This window comes from Acinonyx jubatus, chromosome B1 (assembly GCF_027475565.1).
Source record: "Acinonyx jubatus isolate Ajub_Pintada_27869175 chromosome B1, VMU_Ajub_asm_v1.0, whole genome shotgun sequence".
Classification (NCBI taxonomy): Eukaryota; Metazoa; Chordata; class Mammalia; order Carnivora; family Felidae; genus Acinonyx; species Acinonyx jubatus.
In genome coordinates, this window is record NC_069382.1 from 58,321,368 (window position 1) to 58,339,748 (window position 18,381).

Consider the following 18,381-nt stretch of genomic DNA (forward strand, 5'->3'; position numbering starts at 1 on the left):
ATGATCTTAGAGATCACTAGATTATACAGATTATTCAAAGGCGATGCTTTTGTCTTTTTCATCTTTGTGTCTTCAGTAGCCAACACTACCTAACACTTTATAGATGCTCAATTATTAATGAGAGGATGAAATGTGCTAGATTTTTAAATACATTTATGTACACTTAAGGACGTCTTCACAATTGCTTTATGATTACATCTCCTTGACCTTTGTTGCTTAGTTTGCCTCAAATTGTTGTGCTGACCTTCTCCTTGCCTGTGTGTGTGTGTGTGTGTGTGTGTGTGTGTGTGTGTACGTACGTGCTCATGCATGTAAACCCATAAGGTAAGGCTTGTAAAATAGAGCCTAAGAAACCATTTATATTCTGAGGTCAGTGATATAGTGAGTTCTTCAACCCCAACTAGTAGAGGTGGAAGGATGGAAAAATGTTCAACTTCCTAAGTTATACTGACCAAGCCACACAGTGGAGTTGGAGCAGGAGTCCAACATCAACAGGACAGGAAGGGAGTAGCACAGAAGCTCTCAGCCTTTCATCAAGAGTCTGGCATCTGATGGGGGTGTTAACATGTCAAGTACACACACCTTGAACTAGCAGTTCGATTGTACTGTGGCCAAAAACATTGCAAGTATGTACCAGAGAGGAAAAATGTCCTTCTGGACCTTCCAAATGTCTCACTTTCTCCATAATGTTTTAAAGTAAGATGTTGATCAAATGAAACAACAGGAGAAATGAAGAAGAAGTTGAAAAGGGTTCCCAAATTGAGTAACTTGGCTGGATGAATTTTTCCAATGTAATTCTATTCCATGGGATTTTTACTTAATTCTTCATACCATCCCATTTATAAGGTGAATGATATCAGTTGGAAAAGTATGACACAGTGGGAAAACTCTGGAACTGGTGAGGTTTGAAAACAGAAGTCTTACAGTGTATCTAGGTATGAAGTTAAGTGGAACAAATAGGCTTGCTCTAAAAGTGGGAGAGCTCGCTCTTCCTTTTCGTTGGTCTAGCTTTGCTTCATTCATTCAAAAATGTTTTTGAGCACACTATTCGTTGGGCCCTGATCTAGGTCTGGTTAAAAAAGCAGTGAAAAAAGATCAAGGTTCCTACTCTCAAAAAGCTTACATTCTAAGAATGGGGCAAAAGCAATACACATGCTAACAAGCAAGTCAACAAGAAGCTATCAGAAAGAGTTTCACGCTCTGTGGTAATTAAAGTGGATGATTTATTAGAGAATGGCTGGGTAGCTGCTTTAGTTTGGGTGGTCAGGGGAGGTGGTGACATGTAGCTGGGAGGTGAAAGCAAAAAGGAGCCAACTATTAGTAGCAGAACATTCTGGGGAGTAGAACATTCCAGGCAAGGGAACAACTTGTGCTTGCAGTGTGGAGGAAACCTTAAGGAACTTCCAAATATAGCAAGCCACGCACAGTTCAATCACTGATAAAGACAGGGATACAGGCTGCTATTTCCTCATCCTCGATCTCTCAAACCTATCATCCTCCTTCCTGCACATGCAGTCAAAGGACGGGAGTCTGTACAGTGCTTATTATTACAAAGATGTAGATTCACTTTGTCAGTCCACAACTGCACTGAGGTGACACATAAAATCCCCACTACCTTCAGTATGAATAAGTTTATAAGACATGCCCCTCTCTTGAGACAAGAAGTGCAGAACAATTGGGTGTCTAAGGGTGGGACTGAGAGAAGGAAGAAAGACATAAACAAAGGTAGTGAAATGCAATTATTTCGAAAAGCCTGATTCAGACTGAAATCATTTTACCCCTTTCAGATAGAAAATGATGCTGTTTTCTCTTTAGAGGTTAGGCGAAGAGAAAGCAGGAAGAACAGGTGCAGAGAGAGTTAAGTCCCTATCTAGTTTTGCTGTTGATTAAGCATGTAAAAATTCTGAAAACAGCTTACTGCCATCCTTCCAGTCAAAGGGCATGGATTTTTTTTTTTTTTGGCATTTAGGAATTTGTTTTATCAGCAATACAGGAGAAAGGGCATGATTTTTCATGCTAAGGTGCATATTACTGGCATTAGAGTGGCAAATGTGTATCATTTTATCTGCTGACCTGTCCTGTTTCTGGGTGTAAAGACTTGTTCCATTGATTCATCCTTCAGAAATCTCCCTTTTGACTTCTCATGTTGCTTCTTCCACAAGTTTATATTCTACCTCCCTCCCACAAGATGGAGGAAGAATATTCAAAACAAAGAAATAAATGAGATTTGAAAACAGCCTGTTATTCATATATTGTTTGGTCAAATTTAGGAGGTGAGCTCAGTGGAAAAACATGCCCATGCTTTTCTATAGGCTTTGCAAATCACCTACTAAATTTGGCATTCACAAGTCTCCCTCCATGGTTTATTCCTGGGGATCCCACGCATATCCATGCCTTTGAAGGACTATGTTTTGGCAGGAATAAAGAGAAGCAGGGATTTTGTTTCCTCTTAACAAACTGAGCCCTATGTTTATTTTGAACCTTCAGACACAATTTGCAGAGAGTGGGAGGCAACAGGCTAATCTGATGCACTCTGAACAAGGAAAGTAATGTAACAAATACTTCATAAGTTAGGTTTATATTTATTCCTTTCTCTTTTTCTCTGATAAGAAGTAAGATTTAAGCACCATGTTGCTTCTTTTCTTTGCATTGTGACAGAAGATCACGAGTATCAGACACTCGGTCACATAACTAACTCTCACGCATGATACTTTTTCCTGTGTAGTGTTCTAAGTGCACTTCTGTTCCTACAGCAAGTGGTCAGTTATGCCACAAATGCACCGTGCTTAGCATATGGCACTTACTGAATAGCCTATATTGAACTGTGTTAAACTTCTACTTGAGGGACAGTATCTGAGACAAAGACACTGAGAGATGCAGAAACTGAAGTAGAGGCCAACATGACACCAAACCAGGAAACTCACCCTCAGGACGGGTGGGAAGGACTCAGCTGGAGGTCTGGGAGGGTTGCAAAGCTATTGGTGAGGACTTCTGTTGGGTAATAAGGGATTGTGGTTGGACCTTGCTAAAGAAGAGAATTCATGACATTTCTATCTTTTCCTTTTAGTCTTTGATTTTTTTTTTCTTCTCATGATCAGTACTGGAACTACTGAGAGAAAAAATGCAGAGATTTTCTTTTTGAAAATGATCTTTCCTCAGGAGTCTGTTAGGTCAAACGTGATTTCCAGGTTAGCATATTACAAGAGTAAATGTTTTAATTCCTATTATTTGCCCCCTCCTAATTGTTTCCTATTTGTTTGGTTACGAAGGATTCAGAAGAACAAAATGCCATAAAGCCCCAAAGTAGAAGCCTCTCCTTTCATAAATGGGAATAAAATCACAGGCTAATGGAAAAAGATTAGAGTGATGCATAGTTTTTCACTGTCAACCATAAGAGGCAAAATTTCATTTTCCCAACATACGAAAAGAGACAGACACATGTAAGAATTTTACTCGGTAGTTACCTGTAGTCACTGTTAATAACTTCAATGCCATTCTAAGTTATTCACAGATGTCATTCAAAGGAATGATCAAGCATTCCTCTATCGATGGATACAACTTTTAAACCAACGATAAAACCTGTTCAAAAAAGATGATGATAATAAAGGAGGGAAAGACCGGATTAAACCAGTAACACTGGTTATTTGAAAAAGGCGGGATGGAAGAGGAAGAACAAATAGCATGAACTTTGTCTTTAATTACTTCTGTATTGTTTGAATTGGCACATTGAGCATGCATTTACTTTGTAATTAAAACAAATCCAAAAAAAGCTGTTATACCTCATGTAATCTTTTTTAATGTTTATTTATTTTTGATACAGAGGGAGACAGAGCACGAGTGGGGGAGGGGAGGAGAGAGAGGGAGACACAGAATCTGAAACAGGCTCCAGGCTCTGAGCTGTCAGCACAGAACCCTGATGCAGGGCTCGAACCCACGAACCATGAGATGACCTGAGCTTAAGTCAGATGCTCAACCGACTGAGCCACCCAGGTGCCCCAAAAGTATTATACCTCATAAGAAAACTTTGAAATATATATATTTTGAAAGTGTCATCACAAATTATTTTCTGCCTAGCAAACGGCAGGTAATTATACAATATGAAAAGCATTAAGTGATGTTGTAAGGATATATTTAAGCACATAAAAATTTGGGGAAAAAAACACAATGGCAAAACCTGGTACGAGTAACGTTACTTCTAAGCTACCAGGTTTTGTGATTAGGTACTCTGCCTTTCCCTGAATTTCCTTATGAAGGGGGGGGAGTAACCCCTTTATGTGGATATTAAACACTGAAGTCCATTTCTCCTATAATTTAAATTGTACTGAAAATCTGACTACTAAGCAAATCATGGTGTCATTCCTCAAACCTGTGCTTAAGCTACTCATCTTCTTAATCCACACAGAACTGTTCTCTTTTGTGGACCTGCCCGCCCCCGTCACGCACACGAGCATCCCTGTAAAGCAGAGCGACAAGCTGACGAGCTGCTGAAACTCCTGAGATAAGAAGGGCTGTAAATGCCTGTTCACAGCTCCTCATGTTTGCTCGCCTGTGATTTATATCCAATTTATGACAGCCATTATGGTCGATACACTTCATTTAATCAAAGAGCACAGTCAAGTCCTCATCATTAAAAGTCTTCCCCTGGAGACAGCAGGTCCCTCATTTCATTAAAAGCACTACAACAAATACATATTCAAAATACAAAGATAAAAGGAGTCAGCAGCGGCAATTAATTTTATGGGCTGGAGCTACCAGGGTATAAATCTCTTTTAAGGCTGCCACTTTTGAGTCCATTCTACCTGTCTGGCATCTCAGGGGAGCTGGAACACAGGTATTAAATGTTTACCTGGTATCTCTCACAGTACTGCACACAAACCTAGGAGCCTTGCTATCTGAAAAACGAACTTAGACGAAATGCAAAATTAAGCATGGCGTAGTAATAGATTTTTGAAACTGCAACACAAGATTGTCCAGAAGTTTATTTTTCTAAACCTGTCTGCCCATTTGCTAACTTAAGACATTCATTTGGCTGGTTGATCAGTCTAACAAGGTTCATGAAATCAGTAAACAAAGCAACATACACTAAGATATTCTCATTGAAATATCTTATACATTCTGACATTTCTAACAAATGAGCTGATGACAGAGAGAAGAGAGTAGGCTGTTCAGTACCAGAAAAACAAAGAATAACTCCTAGATTCTGGCAAATTCATTCTCATGGAAATATGACCTCACAGAATATATGTACATTTTATAGGACTCTGACATTTCCAATGACCCCTATCGGGGCAGTAATTCAAGGTCTGTTACGCTATGATAGAACCTATTGAGTTAATTGATTTCTGCCTCTCTCTGACATTGTAATGGCTCCATTCATAACAACTCTCTGCTTGTGTGTGCCAACGGAAACAGCTCATGTCAGATTTATCATGCTAAGAAAATAATGGATATCCAATATGAAGATGGTATTCACAGAAATACGCAGCGCTATGGAATCCCAAAGCCAAGTAGGTTGCGTTGTGAGGGGCACTCTTCTTCCTGATGACCCTGGTTATCTCTGGTTTTGTTCCCTTCCCCAGGTTCTGCACACTGAATTTCCATCCTGAGCTTTCAGTCTTCCCAGGCTTATCTCTATCCGATTTCCTTACTGATTCTTAAATTTAAAACATTTGGAAGTGTTTTTAATAGAGAGCTCAAAGTAGGTCTCCTTTCCCATCCCCTTTGGGGAGTGGCTACATCCTTGCTATACATTGGAAGGCCAGGCCATGGACAGATATTTTCACAGCTGAAACCAGTTATAGCTTTTAGCAAAAGCTAGATTTGACCAAGCATCTCACTTACCTTCCTTATTTTTAGGTATCTTTTGTATTACTGAAGGACATCCCTCCCAACCCCTACACCCCCGCACTTGTTAGCAAGGTCACATCGGCCAGGGACAGCTTGCCTGCAGAAAAGGCAACTTGCCACATAGTTGAGTCCAGGCAAAAAGTTTTCCCTGGCCAGAAAGGCAATTTAGCAGGGGTATGGAAAGTATTATAAAACCATGCAGAAATACTCACAGTTTGGGTTTGGCAAGCAGAGGTGGTGGCTCCTTAGTGGGTGAAAGGAGGACAGCTGGTGTTGGCAGAGATTTATTACTGTTAGCTTTGCCGTTAATCAGTCCATTTACTCCATGGCTGGGATGGACTCCGTTCGTCTCCCTCTCAGCAGAACTGAACTGCATTTGAAGGGCTGCCATGCTAAGTCCTAATTCTGGGCTGTTCACCTGCTGGATCTCGGATGGCTTCTTTGAAGCCAACTCAAAGGAACTTGTCTCCAAGATGGGAGGGGGAGGTGGAAAGTGTTGGAAGTGATCGCTGTTGGATTCTCCCACTGAGTCATAGTTGCAGTTTTCAGCGTTGGCTAAGGAAGGGGAAAGAGAGGAAAAAAAATAATAAGATGTTACAGTTCAACTGTTATTTTTGTGCTATCATAGACTACCTGAGCATCCCTTGAGCCCCGTTAAGTTGTTTAAACAGTGGGAGCTCTGCTCTGCTTCTATGGTACAGAAGCAAAGCTAGCTGGAGGACCTGGTTCTTCCAAACTGGTTTTCAGGGACTGTTAACCTGTTTCATTTCCTGACTGGGGCCACAAGCGGGGCGACCAGCTACCAACTCATTATTAACAAGTTTCAAAAAGGATTAAAGACAGAAGTTGGTAAAAAAAAAAAATGACAATACAAATAATGTCAATTAAAGACAGAAGTTGGTAAAAAAAAATGACACAATACAAATAACGTCAATTAAAGACAGAGGTTGGTAAAAAAAAAATGACAATACAAATAACGTCAATGAATAATGCTTCGTTTGCCCACATTTCCGTGTGGATCTGCACGAACACGCCACCCATTAGCTCAAACTATAACGGCTTTATGTGGTACATGATGGATACGCATTTTATTTAAATCTAAGGAAAGTAAAACTCTGAGTTTAAGTAAAATGTCTTATGATCGCATCATGTTTTTCCAATTCAGATAACTGCCACAGCTGTAATTCAGTACAAAAGAAACTTACTTGTTAACTCTCAACAGAGAGAAAGCATCTTGCGATAAGATCATGTCATCCTTGGATTCCCCACCTTGCCCAGAGCCCAGCAGAGCTCCAGGAATGGACTCAAAAAGGTTTACTGAGGTCAACTGAACGCTCAAAACTATCTGTTGATTATGTTCGGCTCCCAGCAGATTTACCCCAGGTGAAAATGGGAAATACCGCATGCCAATTTTTGCCACATAAGATGCTTAGAGCCCAGAGTTTTGGCCACATTGCTGGGATACTGCTATGCCCATCTGACGGGACAGTCTTCAAGCCAGCTCTGCAACAAACCCTGCGGGCCTCCCTGCTCTGCAGCTCCAATCACAGCACTGGCGTTTCTGTTGCCCATTTAAAGTACCGATTCCTATCGACTCCATCACCAATCCAGTGAACTTGACATTTCTTAATAAGACGAGGAAGCATTTACAACTTCCATTTTAATATCCTTAAGCCAGTCTTGTTTGTGCCTCTGCTGCCACCTAGCACCAGCTTCTTACTCTTCCAAAGAGATCCAAGTGCAGTTCCATTGTTCTCCCCAAGACTATCTCATGCAGCTACAACCTGTTTCTTGGTTCCCTACTGTATGTACTACGTGCCAGGCTTGGCCAAAGCACTATTTTAAATGCTACTGTAAAATAAATAATAGAAATGAGGCAATAAAAGCAAGCTAAAGTGGGGCACCTGGGTTAGCTCAGTTGGTTAAGCATCCGATTTCAGCTCAGGTCATAATCTCGCAGTTTGTGAGTTCGAGCCCTGTGTCGGGCTCTGTGCTGACAGCTCAGAGCCTGGAGCCTGCTTTGGATTCTGTGTCTCCCCCTCTCTCTGCCCCTTCCATGACCATGCTCTGTCCCCGTTTCTGAACAATAAATACATGTTAAAAAAAAATTAAAAAAAAAAGCGAACTGAAGTGAAGCTACTTACTAATAGCAGAAAGTAATCAAGTAAAGTTCTAAGAAAATAAAGGAAAAAGCCATTTCATGTTATCTTTGCTAGTGGTACATTTCTGAGTTTTAAAAAATATCCAAGCAGTTCTGCATATTGGTTTCAACAGTATAATATACTGCTTCAGTTTTTCATATCAGAGTTATAGCCCACTTTCAATGATAATTTGATTTCTAAGATCTTTATGGCTTCTCCGGGTTACATTAGGTTTATCTTGTATTACCTTTTCAGAAGTTTCAATCGAGGCTTAAATAAGGATTTGTTTGTATGAGTACCGGCACTCCAGTTGGAACTGCTGACAGCACTGACCGCGCCTCTGATGCAGGGGTGGCCTTCTGATGTCAGCATGATTCTAGGTTGTATGCGGATGTTTGGAAACCAGATCCATTGTTTCCAAGACCAAGTTGCATGACTGAGAAAACAGCCCCATGTGTGTTGAGTTGCTGCACTGTCATTATCTTTTTGTTCTTCATCTCCATGTCTACGCCCTCTCCCCACAAAGCCTTTGTTTCCTGACCAGACGTTGGTTTGTCAGGATAACTCCTGGAGTGGCAGCAGGCATTCCTAAAGGCTGAGCTCTCCTCTGGGGTAGTTCTTCCTGCTGTGGTGAGCCACACACTAAATGCTAGGGAGCAGAACCCAGTTGATCTCTTACTGCTCACATACCTGAGGTGACAATCAGCTGGGCAGTACTGGTTACTGAGCCGTAATCATTTCTTGCGGAGCACGTAAAGACCCCTGCATCTTCAGGGAAAGTCTCAGCGATAACCAGGGTACAGATCTCCTCTGGAAGTGAAAAGAACAGAAGAACTCATCAGAGTGAAACCATGAAGTCACCTTGAAGAAGTCGGACACCCTGCCTTTCTAAAACAAACAAATCAGGCAACAATTGGCGTAGAATCTCTTTACCTACTATTCACAATAGAGTCTCTACATTTAATTTAGCAGTTCAGTGTAGCGGCAAAAACTTTGCCGTCAGACCTGCGCTTTGTGATTTTTGGACAAGAGCAGTCTTGGTTTCCTCACCTATAAATTGGGGATAATGTATACCTAACGGGGTATCTGTGAAGATGAAAGGAGATGTCTGCAACGTGTGTATCTCTGCACTTGGCTCGCGAGAGATGCTCAGTAGATTCCGGCTCCATTCTCCTCCAGCTAGTTTGGTTCAGTATGTGTGGAAACTCTTTCAACTACAACGCAGCTGCCTTTTACATCTCCTCAACCGAAAAGCAGTTAGTGGGGAAAATCAACCTTCTCTGAAATGCTGACAATGGGGGAGTGGGGGGGGGGAGAACAAAATATGTAAATGTTGGGTCTACGGACAACTTCTTTGGAAGCTACCATTACACAGTGTGGCAGTCTTGCACTTGTAGAGCGTGAAAAGCCCAGACTCTGGAACCAGCTGTCAGGGCTTGGATAAGGGTCTTGCTGTATCTTGCCTCTGTGACTTTGGTCAACGTTCCTGAACGTCAACATTCTTTCTGTAAATTGGAGGAGAAAATAACAGAACCTACCTATAGGGTATTAATCATGCCTCATAAAATTAAGAAGCATTAAGCACCACAGGGTTACTGTGGGTAATGATGATCATGACCGTAACAACAGCTGATGGTTACACAGCCCTCATCAGGCACCAGGTACAGTTATCAGCACTGAAAATAGATTTAGACTTAAGCCTTTTGTCAACCTTACAATTTAGATTTATTATAAGCCCATTTTATTGATAGGAAACTAAAGTACAATAAGGCAAATTGGTTTGCCCAAATTGGTTTATGAGTGGCAAAATTAGAAATCAAGCCCAGTCAAGTTCCAGACTCCACACTCCCACCAACCACCTATTCCTGTGACAGGCTATACGTTGCACTTAGGCCACTGCCTGGCACATGGTAAATGCTTTGTTGCCAGTACATATTCCCTCCCAGTTAGCATTAGAAAGAAGCTAGATCTAGAATGTATTAACTAATTTCAAGTTGAATACTTATCTATGCTTTACCAGTAAAATAAAGATTATATTGGCAAATGTTAAGAGAATTGATATTTTTCTGATTCCCACACTCTATCGATTATTCCCATATTATGTAGGTAGGGTAAGACTTTGTACAGTAGACTTTCTAGAAAAATGGCTGCAATTAACCTCCTCTCTGCATCCACACCCCTTTGTAATGTGACTTGGCAAGCCCTTCCATCACGTGCACCATCTAGTTGCCCTAACCCTTGAATTCTAGCTGGCCTTGTGAGTTGCTTTAACCTAGAATGCAGTGGAAGTGATATCGTTGGTCAGTTCTGAGCCAAAGCCTCAAGGGACCTTGGTCATCCTGCTCCATCTCTTGGAGCTCTACTGAAGTCCCAGGTGAGTAAGACTATGCTGGTATGCTGGAGGAAGAGCTACAAAGAGCAGAGGTAAGCTATTTCAACAGGTACCATCCTAACCTAACTCCTTCCCAGCCAACCTGGAAGCTGACCACAGCCGGAGCAAGTTAGTCCAACTGAGGTTGGCTGAGCCTGGTGCAGACCACAGAACTGCCCAGCTGAGGCCAAGCCAAATGGCCGACTCCCAAAATTATGAACTAAATGAATAGTTGCTGCTTTAAGCCACTCATTTAGGGGATGCTGTCCTGGGGAGCAATAGCTAACTGATGTAAATGGAGAAGAGAAAATATTTCTCTTCCAACCTCCTTTTCTGACAGTCCACAAAGGCAAACTTTTGAGACTTGTAGAATAATGTACCTTCTTTCAACTATCCGTAATAAAAACTAGCAAATTTGTCTCAAAGCATATTTTATGTTTTAAACACTGGAAGAAAAAGTGCTAACTGCAGGTTAAAAGGCCTACCTTACAATAAAAACATTTTTACCTATTAAAAGGATCTTTAAGGATCTTATTTTTAAAACACAAATAAAAGTAATAAATGTAGGGGCACTGGGTGGCTCAGTCGGTTAAGCATCCGACTCTTGATTTTGGCTCAGGTAATGATCTCACCATTGTGGGATGGAGCCCCACCTGGGGTTCTGTGGTAGGTGTGGAGCCTGCATAAGATTTTCTCTCTCCCTCTCAGTCTGCACTTACCCCACTTGCTTGCACTCTCTCTCTCTCAAAAAATACTTAAAAAAGTAATAAATGAAAAATAAAACAAAGTATAAAATGAAAAAGACTTCCTTTATATTCCATTCATGAATTCCATTCATTGACTTTATTCAATTATATCTTGCCTTCTTAATAATGTCACTTTGTTTCAAATGGAATTATTTTCTTTTTGAGAGGGTGGTATCCCTTAAGACTTCCTGTGTTAAAAATAGTGAAAAATACTGGTTAATTAAAAACTCACCTCTGGTGTTTCCACAAGTAACTGGGATACTTTTGGCAGGCAATATAATGTGATCACACTGGGTTATACTGCAGCAAGCAGTTTTATATACGGCAACATCAGGCCTCAGATGACTTAAGACAAGATGACTTTGATAACTCATTTCATGTCTCACCTCTTAGCGGCACACATTTTTGAAATTTTGCAATCAAAATAGACTTTAAGAGGCACATTTGGTGCGCCCAGTACAAATGTAGATTTAAACAGAGAACACCATAGAATCTTCTGGCTTTCCCAGTATTTACCTCGGTGGAAAACAAAGCCAACTGGGCTCAATAATAGCAAACTATTCAGTTCCAATTGCTGTAGTGTTGATAATGGCACAAGAAAAATTCATTCAAATTCTGAACCTAGGTAATATACTATGTTTTATCATTTCAATAATGTATTTCCATAAATCGTGCTCAAATTATGACCGCATCTCATAAAACAGGAGTTGTGGTGTAATGGGTTGGGTAGGTATGAAGTCAGGCATGCTCACCTCTGCTCACCTTTGTCTCAATCAGTGTAAAAGGTTCCCTGTCTCAGGATGCATCTTGGAAACTGGAAAAACACCATGAATACATGGTGGAACTATGAAATGCAATGTATATTTCAAGTATTTTGGTATTTTTAAATCAGCAATTTTTATTTAAAAAGATGAAAAACTAAAAGAAAAAATAAATAACAACTATGAAACTGGCAGGGCTCTGCATTACTCTGGTTTTACTTATACCTTACATCTGGCCTTTCATACACAAAGATCTAGATATAATTATTATTTAAATTCAACTGCATGTCTTAGCTCCTCAATAAGATCAGGCTATTGCAACGGGGAGGAAGGAGGGCTATTTATAAGGTTGGGTGCAGACTATTAATTTTTTTGAATGTTGAATCATGATGGCAGTTTCCCAAACCTGTTAGATAAGAATCACCTGGGAGGCTTGTTAAACATGTTGATTACCTAACCCTCTCTTCTCCCCTAGAGATTCTGATGCAGTATACTTGAGGTGGGGCCAATGATTTAAAACACAAAAAAACACTTTGCAGTTTATTTTTATCTTCAGAAAAGTATGGAAAACTTTGCCCTCAAAAATGGATTTCACACATTTTTTTTTTTATTGCAACCCACAGAGGGGGAAAATACATTTTGTACCTGACCCAGTCCCATGCATACATACACGTGTATAACGTAAACATTTCTCAAAACAATATTTAAGATTATATGAAGTGTACCTGACTATTTTCTTTAAAATAATGATGGTTGTCCTCTGCTTTCATGGGTCACGATCAGCAGCTTTAAAAACATACTCTATAGGACCTAGCACAGCTCCTGGCTCAATAAACACCAATAAATTCTGACAGAGGAGTCTGGCACATTAAAAAAAGGGGGGGGAGGTGGCTTCAGGTAAAGGTTTGAGAGATATGGATACATGTGAAGTGCACAATTATTATTTGATTAAAAAGTTCACTGAATAGAAGAAAAACAAGAGAATAAGAGAGACCATGAGGTTATCCTGTGGGGTTTTTGTTTTTTTTACTGTGCTGTACACAATTGTTGGCCTTCCAATTGAAAAGGAAGATAGAGGGGCATCTGGGTGGCTCAGTCGGTTGAGTGTCTGACTTTGGCTCAGGTCATGACCTCACGGTTGGTGGGTTCGAGCCCCGCATTGGGCTCTGTACTGACAGCTCAGAGCCTGGAACCTGCTTTGTATTCTGTGTCTCCCTCTCTCTGTGCTCTCCTCCACTCACTCTCTTTCTCTCTCAAAAATAAACATTAAAAAATTAAAAAAGAAAAGGAAGATAGAAAGAGTGGAAATAATTCAAGTTGGAGCTTCATATAAGAGTAATCATTTGGAAAGTGAGATATATCTAGAAAGGTACAAGGGATAGGAAATTTTTAAAAATTTTTTTAAGCTTTATTTGTTTTTGAGAGAGAGACAGAGAGAGAGAGGGAATGTGAGTGGGGGAGAAACAGAGAGAGACACAGAATCCAAAGCAGGCTCCAGGCTCTGAGCCGTTAGCACAGAGCCCGATGTGGGGCACAAACCCATGAACTGTGAGATCATGACCTGAGCCGAAGTTGGATACTTAACTGACTGAGCCACCCAGGCGCCCCGGGATAGGAAATTTTATAACTAAATACACAGGGTTACAGAATGAGTTAAAAGTATACTTAAACAGAAAGAAAAAAAATGTACTTAACCAAAGAAGGGAAAACTTAGGATATTAGTACCATAAGGGATTTTGGAGTTGTCTAGCCCAAATCTCTCATTTCTTCAGGTGAGTTCTAAAGTGATTTTCTCAAGGTCATGGTTAATTAACATTAAAGTCAAAATTCGGAAGACTGTCATCCTGCCTCCTATGAGCAACGTTTTTTTTCCCCCCTCAGAGGACAAAGCCTCTCTAGTTGTTCTGCATTTTTCCTAGTTCAGGGCACAAGGAACTCCGTGTAAAATGAGGTAAGGAAAGATTTAAGATAGGAAACAAGGAGTTTTCTGAATCTGAAAATTTTAATTACTCTCACTACCCAAGTAATTCAATAGGAAATTCATCGGCACAAGGAGATGTGCTGTGTGTCTTCAATGATAAATTGGAATAGGATATAAGACCAGTCAAAGGGCTTGTAATGTGGACATACTGGCATCAGAAGAAAAACAGCCTGATCTTTTGAGATTTGAGGGAAAAAAAACCCTCATATACTGGCAGCCCTCTGAGAGATGGGCTTACGGCACAGGTAGGTCACCTCTGTCCCCTGTAGCAGATGCTGCTGGAAGCCATGAAGCCTTCCCAGCTTTCAGCTGCACCGAGGTGCATCCTGCCCAGGGAGCCACTGCCTCAGTCCTGCACTCTCCCCCCAGTGTTTGGCGTTCTCTGGAAAGGTCTTCTCTCAACCTTGGATTATTCATACCTAGAAAGATGGAGTTTCTGGAGACACTTGGAGAAACTTCCATCACCAGTTCATGCCTGAGAATGCCTTAACTGTAAACATAGACATAATTCTGTACCTTGAAACCTACATTCAGAAACAGGATAAAATCTTATCTAGCAGGGATGATGTAAAGTGGTTTTGGAGTTGATGATCTTGCCAATTTTAAAGTTCCTTATGCTACCTATGATTTTGTGATTTTTAGTTATGCCATTAAAAAAACACCCTGACCTACTATATATAATTACCCCTTCTAAACCATAGGGCACTTTTGCGAATGAAATTTTATCATCACCCCATCCTTCCATGACTCTGGGGACAGATTACAAATCCTCAATGTGGTCACAGAACCCTAAATGACCAGGCTGCTGCTTACTTGCCAGGTTCCTTTTGTGCCTCTCTCCTTCCTTCATTCTGAGCTTCATGCACTCTGGCTCTCCCCACAAAGCCACATTTCTTTCCATCTCTAAGCCCTCAGCCTGATGCTTCCACCTAAACATGATTTTCTCAGAGGAGTCTTTTTTGATTAGAGTTGGTCAGATCTACCATCTATATTGTAATTTTAGGATGGCAAACTCTCCTGGGAGACAGCTCTCACACCTATAAATAATTTTTTGTGAAATTAGCGTGTTCATTTCTGGTACCTTGACTACAGCCCCTGTGAACATGGAAAGCATTTGGTCTGTTGGCATGTTATCAGCATTTCTCCGTAAATATTTTTGAATAAATGTATGAATGAAATTTAGTTCCCAGGAAAAAAGTAAACATTTGCTTTATAAAAAGACTGTTTCACATTTGACTGAATAAAACTCATTGTATGCGAGTTTCCAGGAATACTTCCATTGCATAAACGTATAGTCATGTACAGATTGACTAAACTTCTAGAAAAGGCTACAACCTCACTGAACACCATCACCACCACAGAAGGACAATCATTGGGATGTTCCTCTAGTGATCCTCACACACTGCTATGTCTCAGTGACTTGTACTAGATAAAATTTTAGTCAAATGCCCCAGAGCTTGTTTAGCTTTTCTGCTCTTAGAAAATTTCGTCCCAAAGTGACACTAGGCTCACATCTTGTTCAGAGAAAGTAAGCATCATGGCTTGTATGGTTCTGACACGACCAAAATGAAGAAAGCCATGAGGAAATGAGATGAGCTAGGCTGTAATATTGCATTTTCATCTGGAAGCATCTTATTTGAACAAAGTCCTTTAAGACATCTGTAAAATACATTCTGGTCAGAAATGGAAGTCAAGAGATGACTGTTTATCTCCAACAAAGGTGGTTAGAGGCTTACTTATCTATTTAAAAAACTGTCCATTTTAAAAAATGGAAAAATTTTAAATTACCAGTAGCTCTATGATCCATTTTAATCCATTTTTCTTAGATGAAAGGTTTTGATTGGATGGCATGTGATAAATTACTAAATTGGAAACTTACTGTTGATACTTTTTTTTTATAGTTAGCTAAAAATTACTTAATCACGTAAATATCTCTCAGAACTCAACCATGAGTTTCATTAAGATTTTTGGACGTACTTAACACTTTGTTAAATACAAATAACTTTGTTTGCCAAACCTTATAAAATGATGAGGCAGCAAGGATAACATTACTTATGTCCTTTGGGTGATAAGGGGACATTTTCATAAAATGCCTTCTTTCATAGCTTCCCCGCCAGCCTTTGGAGTCTGGCCTAACTAAAAAGAAATCCAGCTTTTACCTTCCAAACCAAGTGGGTTTATCTAACGCAACTGATAAAAACGAGTCTGGGTTAAAATCAACAAGATGAGATTCAGTGCTGGTAAACGTAATGTTTGCATAAATTTTCATAAAGGATTTTTTTTTTTGCAATTGCAAACTGTATCATATATAGAGGATATTTTAAATGCACGGTTTAAGGAATAACAATAAAATGAACCCCTGTGCACCCATCAAGTCTAAGAAATAAAATATTACTAATACTTTAGAAATGCCCCCATGCCCTCCCCGGTTGAATCCTCCCCCTTCCTTTGAGATCATCCGTCCTTTGATTATGTTTCTTGTATTTGTATCCTTCAAAAAATGTGTTTGGTTTTTAAAAATTGAGTCCTAACCACAAGTCTTACTGTGCAAAGAAAAGGCCAACTTGTCAGAAAAAGTTTACAGGAACTATCTTGGGGTGTAAACTGGCTTCAGCCTCCCCATGATGTTTACAAAAACCACCACAGGAGTAATCGGCAGACAAGTAACCCTGAATGAGTCCTGGGAACCTTAAGGCTTACCTCCATGAGGAAGTCTGGTGGGGCTAAGTGTGGGCAGGAACTGGACAGCCAGCACGAATAGCTGGGGAAGTAGGTGTCCCCATGCTTTCTGTTTTTAAGTTCAACGTGGCCAACTTCCAAATCTCAGCACCAGAACAAGTGAGAACGGTGGCAGAAGGGAGGATGAAATGAATGTTCTTAGCTGAACCGGGAGGCTGTGCAGGGAGGGGAGAGCACAACAGGCCTGCCACACTGCCATTCTGTCATCAGGGTAAAGGAGGAAGCAGTGGCGATGAGCTCTTAGTGCTGAAAACTTCAGTGTGTCTGTCTCTTGTGCCCCACAACTCCAATCTGGAACTATCCTCCATTCCTGACGCCCAGCTGTCACCCTCCTGCAGGGCTCCCTTTGGCTCTCATCTGCACTTGATGGCCTGCTTCCCATCCACCACATTTTCCTCTTTCTAGGGGAGTTCTCTTGCTGGGTAGAACACATCCCACGTGAAGAGTTGTGGAGGAAAACCTCCGAGACCTTGCAAGTCTGGAAACTCTTGACTGTATCTTCACAAAGAATTGAAGGTATGGCAGGGTATAGGATTCTAAGTTTGAGGTAATTTTACTTCAGAATTTTGAAGGTTTTGCTTCATTGTCTCTTCATGTCTAGCATGACTACTAAGAAGTCTGAAGCCATTCTATCTTGTTTTATGTGCCTTCATGTTTTTTCCCCTGGACACTGGCAGAATCATCCCTTGTCCTGGATATTCTGAATTTCATGATGCACACTGCTGTGAAGTTATCTTCATCCACTGTTCACACAGTGAGTCCTTTCAATCTGGGAACAGTTACCTTCAGTTTAGGGAATTAAAAAATATTTCATTGATAATCTCATCCCCTTATTTGTCCTCTCCTCTGGGATTCCAATATATAGGTGTAGTCTACTTAAGCAGGTTCTCTAGTGTATCTACTCTTCTTACCTTTGCTCTTATAGTCCTTTGCTGTCTTTTTGCCCTACTTTGTGAAACATTTCCTCAACTTTTATTTCTGCTACCAGCTTTCCATTCCAAGAGCTTTTTTCTGAATGTTCCTCCCCTCTTCTTAAGGCATTTTCAATTTCACTCTTTGGATGTGCTGATTTTCTTATCTGAGAAGAGCGTTGGGTTTTTACATTTTCTTCTCTCTGCAAGTCTGTTTTATTCAAGTTGCTTTCCAGGGAAGATGCTTCTTTTCTTCTAGATCATCCATGATGCAGGTTTCTTCAGAGGTCTTTTCTCTCTTTTTGTTGACATGGTTCTGAGTTGATTAGATGCTCAGAGGAAGACAGAGGAGCTTGCCCACTCTGGCCTTCCCGGTATGGTGATCTAGATGGCCTCTTTGTTGGAAAAACTCCCATATCACACATATGGATTTTTTGTTTCTCTTGGGATGTTCAGATTGCCCAGAAAGGAGTCCTTAAGGCTCTGCCTGGAAAGGAAAGGCTCACAGGCCAGCATTCTAGAAGGTCAGTGCAGAAGATGACTTGGAGTAAGATCATGGAGAATTTAGAATTCTAAGAGTCACTGAGTTTCCTTTTTGATGCACTCTCAAATGTGCCTCTCTTCCAAAAGATTAAACCAAACTTTCTTGGTCCATGGGATCCTAAGTGTCTCAGTAATAGTTTTTTTTTTTTTTTTATGATGCTCCTAAGCCAAAATATATACCTTCATTTGTTACGTAGTTATTTTGAAAGAATATAGTAAGTACTTAGGTCTTAACAAGTTAGTTACTATTTGAAAAAACACATATAAGTTGAAAGAAAAATATTATTTTATTCTTAAATAACCACAATTACTAACTAATGAATGCATGCATCTGTTGGGTA

At 40.4% G+C, this 18,381-nt stretch overlaps 1 protein-coding gene across 7 annotated transcripts in view; it reads right to left on the bottom strand.

Moving 5' to 3' along the window:
- The window catches only part of PALLD (palladin, cytoskeletal associated protein), a 401,759-nt gene that overhangs the window by 190,679 nt on the left and 192,699 nt on the right, over positions 1–18,381 (bottom strand). For all 7 annotated transcript variants that reach the window (XM_053216732.1, XM_027068656.2, XM_027068648.2 and 4 more), the window contains 2 exons: positions 8,679–8,798; positions 6,060–6,402 (listed from right to left, as the gene is read on the bottom strand). In XM_053216732.1, coding sequence (XP_053072707.1) covers positions 6,060–6,402; positions 8,679–8,798 — 463 coding nt within the window. The remainder of the gene's footprint in view (positions 1–6,059; positions 6,403–8,678; positions 8,799–18,381) is intronic.